Raw genomic sequence first — 11,826 nt, forward strand, 5'->3', positions numbered from 1 at the left:
ATATAGTTTTTGTATAGCTAATACTTTTGCAGTGCTGAGGTATTACCGGTCTTTCCTCGATCAGTCATAATCCATGTGCTCCTGCTGTGCTCCGCTCTTAAGATATGTTGCTTTTGTCAACTTAAAAAATATTCACAACCTAAAAGTTGACAGTTATGTTTTATTCAATGAGAATTTTTAGGACTTCAAACCCAGGAGACAGCATCTCAAGTGAGCCTGAGAGATCTGCTCTGAGGAGGCAAGGGGAAGAACAAGGTTACACAGATGTTTTATAACAAAGGGCAGGTGGTCTGAACATCAAAAGATTATTGTTAATGATATCCCAAGTTAAGGAATTTAGCACTTTCCTATGTATTGGAAGATGCAAGAGTCTGGGCTCACTGAAATCATTCCTTCTCAGTGCTCCTGGGCCAGGATCCTGTGTTCTTTCACATCCTGAGCTCCCTTGAGGCTCACTGTAGGGACTGGCTGCAGTCTGATGGTTGTGAGATTGCAGCTATTTTTCTCCTTTCCAAGAGCCCGAAGAGCTCACTAGTCCACACTGGAGAGCTGCAATCACTGATGACCATGACATCTTTATTTACTGATATTTTTATGAGTGAAAAATCACCTTTAAACAGATTCCTTCTGTCACTACTCTCCCTTGCCCTGCCTGTGGTTCTATGCCTGCTCTGAGTAAAGGACTACCTTATCTGACCTAGAGTCTTCCAAGGGCAGTGCCATGGTTTCTGCTCCCTATATAACCTCTGTGCTCCTTCACATGAAGCAAGGAAATGCTAAAGTCCTCTTTGACACACTCGAAGGGCCATCAGGAACTAGGATGAGTTTGGCTACCATTCCTTTCGCAGGCTCACACAATAATGTTCGTTCTTGAATTATTTCTGCATGCCTTCCCTTCTCAGCTCTTTCTCTCAAGATGACATGAAGTAACCAAGGTTTTCTAAGAATCCCTCACTATCAGCTCTGGTGGCAACAGATGGTTGGGGTGGGGGCTGATGTGTGGTTCTGCAATTCACCAAGTCTCCAGCTGGGGAAGGAGGTGTCTGTCTCTTCTTGTGTTCAGTTCAGTTCAGTCGCTCAAACATGTCCAACTTTTTGCAACCCCATGGTCTGCAGCACATCAGGCCTCCCTGTCCAGCACCAACTCCTGGAGTTTACTCAAACTCATGTCCATTGAGTCAATGATGCCATCCAGCCATCTCATCCTCTGTTGTCCCCTTCTCATGCCTTCAATCTTTCCCAGCATCAGGGTCTTTTCAACTGAGTCAGTTCTTCACTTCAGGTGGCCAAAGTATTGGAGTTTCAGCTTTAGCATCGGTCCTTCCAATGAATATTCAGGACTGATCTCCCTTAGGATGGACTGGTTGGATCTCCTTGCAGTCCAAGGGACTCTCAAGAGTCTTCTCCAACACCACAGTTCAAAAGCATCAATTCTCCGGCACTCAGCTTTCTTTATAGTTCAACTCTCACATCCATACATTACTACTGGAAAAACCATAGCTTTGATTAGACAGACCTTTGTTGGCAAAGTAATGTCTCTGCTTTTTAATAAGCTGTCTAGGTAGGTCATAACTTCTCTTCCAAGGAGCAAGCGTCTTTTAACTTCATGGCTGCAGTTACGATCTGCAGTGATTTTGAAGCCCCCCAAAATAAAATCTGTCACTATTTCCACTGTTTCCCCATCTATTTGCCATGAAGTGTAGGCATGACATCTTCTGGAACCCCATTCCATTCATTTAAATTCTGGAGGTGAGAGAATTACCTCATGGGAAGAAATGGGAAAGGCATTACCTCCTACAGAGAGAATAATAGATTTCCCTCTCCATTTTGCCAGTAATCTCCTTGTAATAGCTTGTTTGCTAGGTGATGACTGTGGGTAATAGGGTCTGTTTAGCTGCCTCTCAGTAAGCTCTGGGGGAATTAATAGGTCCCAGTGTTGGCAGTTCTCTTTAGACTGTGGCACATTAATGCCTCTCGTTTTCAGACGAAGCCTTAAGGCAACAGTGAGAATCCCACTTAATATCTTGTTCCACAATCAATAGTTCAGCTGGCCTTCTATCACAGAGTCCAATCTATGATAACAAAAGTTGGTTTAAGTTTCAGTTTGCTTGTCCGTTGTGACAACTCTGAAAACCTTAAATAAGCACTGAAGAACATACATGGTTAGAAGGCTGGAGAAAGTCAGTACAGAATGTGCTAATACAAAATAAACAAATTATTCTCCTGCACAAAATGTGTACAATCTGACAAGGAAAAAAAAAAAAAAAAACAGAGTGCCTTCTTTTAGAACCTGATCTGGTTTCCAAGAAGTAAGGACTGGACACTGTGAGGGAGGTGGGGAATAATATGGCCAAAGAAGAAGGAAAAGAGTGGAAGGCTGTGGGGAGAGAGAGAGATTCTGAGAATACAGTAAGACACTCCTAGGTTTCATTCTTGGCTCCCATGGATACAGCCGAGAAGGAGTACTGTGGGCCCGTCAAGGGGAGGGCTGGAGGCTGGCAGGTTTCCTTAGCTCATGGAGCTATTTCAAGCTCTGGGATCGGTGCCCACATTCAGGGACTTAGCATTCCTGATGAGGGAGGTGGCATGGAAGAGTGCTTTCAAGTGTGTTCAACATTCTCCTCACAGCCCTCTCCAAAGTTCCCTCTAACCTCCCCACCTCCCTAACACCAAGCTCCTAAATTTATTGAAGAAAAACAAGCTCATTTTCAAAGTTCAGCCGGGCATAGCAAAAGAAGCAGGCAGCATTCTCACAGTGAGAACCTTGGATTTGTAGGTAAGTGCTACTCACTATGTTCTTTAATAAAAGTTTAGTCTACATTTTAGACTAAAAGCTAGCTGTCTTAAAAATTTCTCTCCTGTGTCCTGACCTTATCCTCCCTTGTAATGCTACGATTTTTCCTCTGTTATTATCAACAAAGCTTTATTAAGAGTAATCTATTTGTATCCTGGGCACATATTGTGCATCTAGTCTGAGATGCATATTGAGAAGGAAGCAAAGAGGAGGAAAGATGTGTCCCTGCCTCTTAGCACAGCACAGTCCGAGGAGGAAGATGAGCTCCTTTCAGCTACCCAGACTACTTTTTTCTGGATGCCCGTACTGTTTTGTAACCTACAGATCCCACTCTCCCCACTTTTTGAAATATTGTTCACATTTGGCATGTACCATTTAACTCCAAATGACTCAGTGGTAAAGAATCTGCCTACCAATGCAGGAGACACAAGAGATGTAGGTTTGATCCCTGAGTCAGGAAGATCCCCTGAAATAAGGAAACAGCAACCCACTCCAGTATTCTTGCCTGGAGAATCCCATGGACAGACGAACCTAGCAAGTTCCAGTCCGTGGTGTCACAGAGTCGAACATGACTTACCAGCTATACAACAACATTAGACTCCAGAGTTGTAAATCTGAAAGTTCTTTGAAAGCAGGAACTGTGTCTCATTCACCACTACCCTCGGCCCTCAGCATAGCACTTGGCACAAGGTGGGATTACAGGCCGCATGGACCCTCATGTACATAAATTAATGAATTGAAGGGGCTCCAGAATGGCTCTGTCCTAAGTCCCCAGATCCTCTCCAGGGCCCTGAGAAGGCTTTTGGGGAGTCTTTAAAGAACAGTAGAAGGAACTTATCTCATAGGGTGAATAATGGCTTATATCTGTAAGGTGTTTTTCTAATTTTTGCCCTAAAATTTATTCATGTACTTTTCACTTGATCTTTATAGCAACCTGATTTGGGGTTGTATACAGAGCCTATCTATCACTCTTTTATTGGCAAGGAGACTGAGGCTCAGAGAAATGACTTTGCCCTAGATACTTCCATGTCACGCTAGAAAATCACATTACTGTAGGTCTGATAAATGAAACATTATCTGCCATATCAGTAAACAAAGATTGCCACAGTTATCAGAAATTGCAGTCAGCGGCACTAGTGAGCTGGTTAACCCTGAGGGAACTCAGGAAGGAAAAAATATCTGCTATCCAGTAGCTATCAGATTGCAGTCACTCCACACAGTGAGCCCTGGGGAAACTCAGAACATGAAAACACAGGATACTAGCCCCAGATAGCTGAGGTGCAGAGTAAAGGAATGATTTCAGTGAGTCTAGGCTCTTGAATCTTCCCATATAAAGAAAAGAGCTAAATTCTTTAGCTTGAGATATCTGGTTTTCTTTTATTAACAGTCATCTTTCGTTCCCACTACCTGCCCTTTGTTGCAAACTCCTATGTACCCTAGCGATATATTAGGATATATATATAGTTATATAGCACCTCCTCTTCGAAGCAGTTTTCTCAGAGTTACTTGAAATGCTGCCTCCCAGGCTTGAAGTTCTAAAAATTCCCACTGAATAAAACATAACTCTCAACTTTAAGGCTGTGAATAATTTTTTAGTTGACAGGGAAAAGTTTTCTAACAGTGTAACTTAATCTGACTGGGCAGCTATGTATTCAGAAATACTCAGGATTCAAACACTGATTTCCGATAAAAGCCAGGATCAGGGTCCCCATTTTGATTTATCAGGTCTGACACAGCGCCTGAGAGAATCTTGTTCTATTGCCTCTAGATCATGAAGAGAATGGAGAGGCATATGGTCAGGGGACCACTGCATAAGCACTTTGATCTGGAGAGGAAAAGTGCAAAGCAGGCTGAAGCCAGACTCAGCCAAAGACTGCAAAGACTAGAGGATATATGCCTGTACCACGTGAAGTCACTGACCAGGGAGCAGAGACAGCTCCAGAAAGAACTGCAGAGGCTGCAGCAAGGTAAGGCTTCCAGAATGGGGAGAGGCAGAGCAGGACAGCTAGCCATCGCTTGGCTGAGGCCAGAGTAATACCCCCTACTTGGTGATGAGGGCCGTTTCAGAGACTGGACACTCAGTAAGAGGACTTTTGATCTCAACTTGGATTTTAGGCTTCCCACCTTTCTCTCCCTCAATGATACAGTTCCCTGGAGCAGTGCGCATGCAAACCTTCCTCAGCTAACACTTCTCAGGCTCCCAGTCTTTCAAATGAGCTCTCTCTGACTTAAAGCTTTAGTGTTCTACTTTCTTATATCTGGGTTGATTTGGTTTCATTTCTTTTCTATGCCTGGTCAGCAAACATTCTCTGAGTAACTATGAATGTGCAAGTCATCTTATGAAAAGGAAGTAAAAACAAAAAAATTCCCCGGGATTAGTAACCAGAGAGCATGCGTAACAGTGGCTGACCTCTGCTATGGCTGAGCAGAGAGCACTTGGCTATTTCCAACACACCAGACTGAGAGTCAGGTCTTCCTTTCTTCTGCAGAAAGTGAATTTCTCAACTTATCCTTCTTGTATTCCAAAGTGTATTGACACTAGAGCTTGCAGATTTTGCTTAGATAAGAAAATTTTGCAAAAGCAATTGCTGTATATTGGTACTATGATTTCATTGCCTTCTTAAGCCAAAGAGCAAGTATTTCTGTCATTTCCCCAAAGAGGTGTCTTTACCCAGAAGCTGCGAGTTCACATTCTTTATAATAATTCCCTCCCATAAAACCTTCTGTTGCCAATGAATAATCCTTTCCAAATATACACATTACTTAGAAGACTATCCGATGAACATAGACTATACAGTTTAGTAATTATAACAAAATTAATGCTACTAACTTCAAACACCAATTTCTGGTTAGTACGCTACTGATCTTCACAGAGGGAAGGGCTACACAATGGTATCCAGAATCTCAGACCTTCCAAAGCTGTCTACACCATTCAGTAAAAAAATAAGGAAATAAAACTGGCTGCTCAGTGATTGTATCTTTGTCCATTAAACTGTGGTGGCTGAGAATACACTTTGGACCCACACTGTCAGGGTTGAAATCCTGACTCATTCACTTACCAGCAGTGAGACCTTGAGCAGCTTACTGGACCTGCCTCTGCCTCAGTTTTCTCCAACATAAAATGTAACTGATGTTTCTTACCTCATGGAGTCATTTGAGGATACAGTGAGCATTTGAAACAGTACCTAAATACAAAATAAGTGCCATGTAACTGTTTGCTGTTATCAGTCAATCAGTAAAAGATTGTTACAGGATTAAAACTCTTCCACAGTTTTGTTGAAAGTTGCCATAGTTATACAATTTATAGAAACTTTTTTTATTTTTCCCATAATAAAATAATCATATTTTAATATACAGCATAGAATGGATCTATCTCAGCTCTTCACACCATAATCCCTTCTTACTTAAGGCAGGGGCAGGAGCCCTGAAAATGATATAGCATGTTCTAGAAGAAAGTCAGGTATCACAATTCAATGTAAAATCATTTAGATCTCCATAGCTGATATATGGACACAAGGGCCAAGAGTAATATCCAGAGGTCTAGCATACGATTTATTTCTAACCTCCAGCTTTGGGTTTTAAAGAGGAGTAACTGAGCAAGTGAGTGAACTCCTCTGGTTTAAACCTCCCTGTCTGTAATAAATGGTTAAACCAAACTAAGGATGAGAGCTCACAGGATGAAAAGGAATCTCAGAAACCATTTGGTCGAATCCCACTTCATTTCTCAAAAAGGTTATTGAAGACCAGATACTTATTCTCAAAGTGGTGTTCCAAAGATCATGTTTGAGAGAGGTGGCTGTCTTTGGTGACTAGAGAGTTTGCCTGACAGACAAGGGGTATGAAAAGAGTCTGGGCAGAAGGCAGAAAGCTTTGATTCAGGGGCTCTCTGTCTCTATGTACTTTAGAAAGTCACATCCTCTCTGTGCCTCAGACTCCTTGAGCGTAAGACTAGAGAAGAAGGAAGAAAGCAATATGAATTAAGTCTCAGTATTTATCAGGCACTGTATTAGACAATAAATTCCCATGATTCATTTAATGACCTTGTTGTTGCTGCTGCTGCTGCTAAGTCGCTTCAGTCGTGTCCAACTCTGTGCGACCCCATAGATGGCAGCCCACCAGGCTTCCCTGTCCCTGGAATTCTCCAGGCAAGAACACTGGAGTGGGTTGCCATTTCCTTCTTCAATACGTGAAAGTGAAAAGTGAAAGTGAAGTCGCTCAGTCGTGTCCGACTCTTAGCGACCCCATGGACTGCAGCCTACCAGGCTCCTCCATCCATGGGATTTTCCAAGCAAGAGTACTGAAGTGAGGTGCCATTGCCTTCTCTGAATGACCTTGTTACTGAGTTTCAACTATATGCTAGGTGGTGGATTGCTTCAAATACATAGTCCCAGTCCTCATCTACAGAGATTTGCATCAGTAGGTTAGGAATCAGGCTCAAAGTCCACATTTTTAACTGAGTTGACACTAAGGCAGATTACTCAGGGACAGGTGATTCATGGGCCAAACTTTACAAAACACTGTTACAGCAACCCCAATAGAGGCAAGAATGCAAATATGAAAAGCATGGTCTGTGCCCTCAAGATGCTCACATGTGGACTAGAAGGTAACTATGCTCACAAAAAATTATATCAGAAAATACTAATTGCTGAATTTGTTGTTTACAAAGTAGAACCGAAGCATGGGAAGGTTCCCATGTCTATCAAAGGGGCTCAGGCAAGATGTCCCAAAAGATGCAGGATATGAACAGAATCTCAGAGGAGTAAGAGGATGAAGATGAGTGGAGGAGGGGTGGCGGGCAGTTTGTCATGAGAAGACATGGAATGTTTCTACACACGGTGAGAACAGGATGGACAAATGTACATACATGAGAACAACATGCTACAAGTCGCTCAGTACTGGAGGGGTGTAAGGGGTGACCAGAAGGGACAGGTGTGATATCTAGAGGCAAAGCAGAGCAGGCAGGGTCTGCAATCATGAATAGCTCCACAGATCTTACAGAAGAGTTTAGATTTCACCCTATGGGGTTTGGAAATGGGGAGATTACATGTCCAAATGAGATAAGGATCACTCTGGCAGCAAACTTTAAGGTAGACCAGATAGAAGGATTCCAGAATTCAGACCAGGGTTTAAAGGCCTAAACTAGGGCATTCGTCACATAGGAAAAAAAGTGAGTATATTAAGATATTTGGAAAGTGAGATAGCATCTTAAGGGGGCTGGCATCTTGAGATATTTAGAATGCAGAATTGTCAGACCTTTATGATTAATTACATGTCCAGCATAAAGAAAACCAGAGTCAAGAATATACTCTCTGGCACAAAGTAGGCACCCAAACATTCCTGTTAAATTGGATAACCAGATGGAGCCACACACTACCTGTAGACACATACACTCAAGACAACAGAAGAAGAGGGACCCCAAAAGGACCCCTCTTGCCTTGACTACCTTACCAAGAAGTTATCAGATGAAAGAATATTAGGAGTTTAATATAAATTAGAGGCCCTTTATCTGGTCACATTTCCTTTGCCTGGTGCCTACCAACGCCAGTGTTGGTTTAGGGAACTCACTTTCCTTAGAGCAAACGAGTGCAAGACTTTCAACTCCAAGTGACCAGCTCATGAGATGTTTTGAAAACAAACCAGGTCCTCTACAGCAGCTATGACTACAAGATTCTGAAACATTAACTCAAAGAGAGAAAACCCCACTTACTCACGGCCAGCAGTTGCAACTCTTGGCTCAGGTGGGTAGGAGGTCACACAGCCGAGGCGGATGTAACAGCAGGACCCCAGCTTTGTGTACAGCTCACACCCAGTCATTTTGTTTTGAGAACATCATGCTTGCCAAGTAAAACATTCAGACAAAACCTCCATGGTCGCAGCCAGTTTAAACCTCTGACCTCAGTGTTTCTAAATCCTCTATAACATATTCTAGGTAAACACTGGAGAACTGCCTTAGGTTTTTCTGTTTCCTTTCCTCATGCCAGATCAGCCTGTTGGGTAATGTGATCCAGTGGTATTCATATATGGTTTCTCTGCCCAGAGAACCAGGTCCGGGCATTCTTTTCCTTCTTCTCTTACTGTGTTAGTTTTTTAGGGTTACCCTACCAAGTTGCCATTAACTAGGTGGCTTAAACAACAGATATGTGTTCTCAGAGTTCTGGAGGTCTACAGTCCAAAACTAAGGTACTGGCAGAGTGGTGCCTTCTGAGGCTGGAAAAGGAGGCTCTGTTCCAGGCCTCTCTCTTTGTGGTCACCTTCTCCCAGTGTCTCTCCCCTTCACCTTCATTCAACCTGTGTCTATATCCTAATTTCTCCATATTATAAGGACACCAGTCATGCTGGTCAACAGCTCACCCTAATGGCCTTATCTTAATTATCTCTGTAAAGGCCCTGTCTCCAAATAAGGTTCCATTCTGAAGTGCTGAGGATTAGGACTTCTACACATGACATTTGGGGAGGATACAGTTCAACCTGTGTATGTGTGTGCCAAGTCGCTTCAGTCATGCCCGACTCTTTGCGACCCTATGGACTGTAGCCAGCCAGGCTCCTCTGTCCATGGGATTCTCCAGGCAGGAATACTGGAGTGGGTTGCCATGCCCTTCTCCAGGAGATCTTCCTGACCCAGGGATCAAATCTGTGTCTTTTACCTCTCCTGCATTGGCAGGCAAGTTCTTTACCACTAGCGCCACATGGGAAACCCACATTTCAACTCATAGCACCTATTAATTAACTCAAAGCAGATATCATCAAGAAAAAGCTCTGCTCTTACTTTGGGAATAGAAGTCAGAAGAGACCAGAAGATGTTCTCACGCTTTCATCACAGGGAGGGCAGAAGCACAGAGCTCTGCAGGCTAACAAAGCTAGGTAAGATGATGCTTATTAAACTAATGCATATGCCATTGAGTCCTTCTTTCAACTGACCTCTTTAAATCATCCTCCCCCTGAGAAACTGCTGCCCTTTCCTTCTTAAGAAAAATGCTGCATTTAAAATAAATAACCAACAAAGACCTCCTGTATAGCACAGGGAACTCTGCTCAGTGTTATGTGGCAGGCTGGAAGGGAGTGGAGTCTGGGGGAGCATGGACACATGTGTATGTATGGCTGCGTGGCTTTGCTGCACACCTGAAGCCATCACAACACTGTTAAAGGGCTATACTCCAATCTCCAATATAAAAATAAAAAGTTTACAAGAAAAAGAAAAGTCACTTCCCCACATTGTTGCCATCCATTCTCACCCTTCATCCTCTGTTCACCCATGTTATTACCTCAGTTAATATCACACAAAAAGGAGCCAGGGCCTAAAAATTTGAAAATGCTAAATATTAGCTCTTCATCAGTTTTGAGAGAACTTTTTTCTTATCTCCTCTCCCAGCGCACTGACAACAAATACGACCCAAGGAAGATCCAAAACCAAGTCCCAGATGCCTCCTTTCCATCACATTGGTCCCAAGGACCCCATGAAAAGCAAACGGCAAGCACTATCTCAAAATAACAGAACTTCCCACTTCATAGAAGAGAAGCTGCAAGCCCAAGAGAAAGAGTCCGTAAACCCACCAAAAGGAAAAGGCTCCAACGAGAGCATCTCTCTTCTCTGTCAAAATCAAGACGTCTCCACCCACACTGTAGATGGAGGCCCCAGTTCCGGCCCAGCTGGTGGCAGTGAACCGGGGCACAGTGATGAGACCAGATCAAACGATGCCAGCGCAAGGCCAGACCACACCCCTGCAAAACAAACGCCCCTGGATCCCGTGGAAGGTGGAGGAGACTTCAGAGATAAGCCCCAAACATCAACCTACTTGGAGTTGTTTGAAAAGGCCAGAAAAGCTCACTACCTCCGGCACCGGATCCCCCCTGAGTCTGAGAGATTGCTCAGCATTGCGGAGATCTTCGGGCACAAGGAATCCTCACAGTCCAGGGCAGGAAAGGGGTGTGAGAACAGGGTGACCATCTAAGTTACTTCATCTTTAATCGTCCACTATATCCACATAGTATCATGTGTCATAATTACTTTAGCAACTGAAGCAAACAATACAAATATATAGATATAGATTTTATTTTAAACCTTAGTCTTTTTTGCCTTTTATGGGAGTATAATGTTTCACTAAATGAGCAATGCTAGGATGAAAAACAGAGAGATGAATCTTCTGAAGCCATTTAAAGCAATATACGCATATTGCTAACGTTACCAAGAATATGAATCTACATTGATGCCTAGACTTTTCCTGAAAGGTAAAATATTAAGGGTCCTGCTTACATTTGCCACACTTTTCTTTTTTTAATTATAAATTTATTTATTTTAATTGGCAGCTAATTACTTTACAATATTGTATTGCTTTTGCCATACATCAACATGAATCCCCCACGGGTGTACACATGTTCCCCATCCTGAACCCCCCTCCCACCGCCCTCCCCGTACCATCCCTCTGGGTCATCCCAGTGCACCAGCCCCAAGCATCCTGTATCCTGCATCGAACCTGGACTGGTGATTCGTTTCACATATGGTATTATACCTGTTTCAATGCCATGCTCCCAAATCTTATAGGAGGTTCTTACAGTGCCACCTGCTGGCAAAATGGTGTAGCTCTTCTGTTTGTTTCAGTTTCACATGTAAAGGTAAGGCTAGGAGGTCAGTTGAAAATATGTACATAATACAGTCTATAAATAAAACTTTCTCTCCCACACAGTTCTGTTCTTTTTTGAAGCCCTTTTCTTACTTCTTTTATTTCCAAATAGTTCCATTTTGGTTTTCTCATTCCCACTTTCAACCTGCTCTTATCAACCTTTTCAGATCCTAATAAAAAAAAATAATTAACAATTTATAAGAAATGTGCCCCCTCTAACATTTTCTTCCTAAACAATGGGGGAAGGCAGAACAGGAGCAACAGAATTGACTGATGAATACCTGATTTATTTACACTGGCCATGACCAGGCTGACAGGGTTAGGAACACCAGACGTGGAGAACCTCCTGTGCAAACTTCCAAGCCCTTTATTGTGTTCTTTCTCCTTGTGTATCTCCATTACAAGCACCCTCCG

General features: G+C 43.0%; 1 protein-coding gene across 2 annotated transcripts in view; it reads left to right on the forward strand.

Annotated features, from left to right (window-relative positions):
* The window catches only part of CCDC190 (coiled-coil domain containing 190), a 33,820-nt gene extending 22,357 nt beyond the window's left edge, over nucleotides 1-11,463 (forward strand). Inside the window, exons 1-4 of one of the 2 annotated variants that reach the window (XM_055587236.1) lie at nucleotides 2,640-2,776; nucleotides 4,563-4,761; nucleotides 9,529-9,655; nucleotides 10,164-11,463. In XM_055587236.1, coding sequence (XP_055443211.1) covers nucleotides 4,566-4,761; nucleotides 9,529-9,655; nucleotides 10,164-10,743 — 903 coding nt within the window. In that variant the 5' untranslated portion in view covers nucleotides 2,640-2,776; nucleotides 4,563-4,565 and the 3' untranslated portion in view covers nucleotides 10,744-11,463. Of the gene's footprint in view, nucleotides 1-2,639; nucleotides 2,777-4,562; nucleotides 4,762-9,528; nucleotides 9,656-10,163 lie in introns of those variants that run through there. The other variant, XM_055587235.1, reaches the window with a different exon arrangement.
* The last annotated feature ends 363 nt before the right edge of the window (nucleotides 11,464-11,826 follow it).

The sequence above is a fragment of the Bubalus kerabau genome, chromosome 6 (assembly GCF_029407905.1).
Source record: "Bubalus kerabau isolate K-KA32 ecotype Philippines breed swamp buffalo chromosome 6, PCC_UOA_SB_1v2, whole genome shotgun sequence".
In the NCBI taxonomy this organism is placed as follows: Eukaryota; Metazoa; Chordata; class Mammalia; order Artiodactyla; family Bovidae; genus Bubalus; species Bubalus kerabau.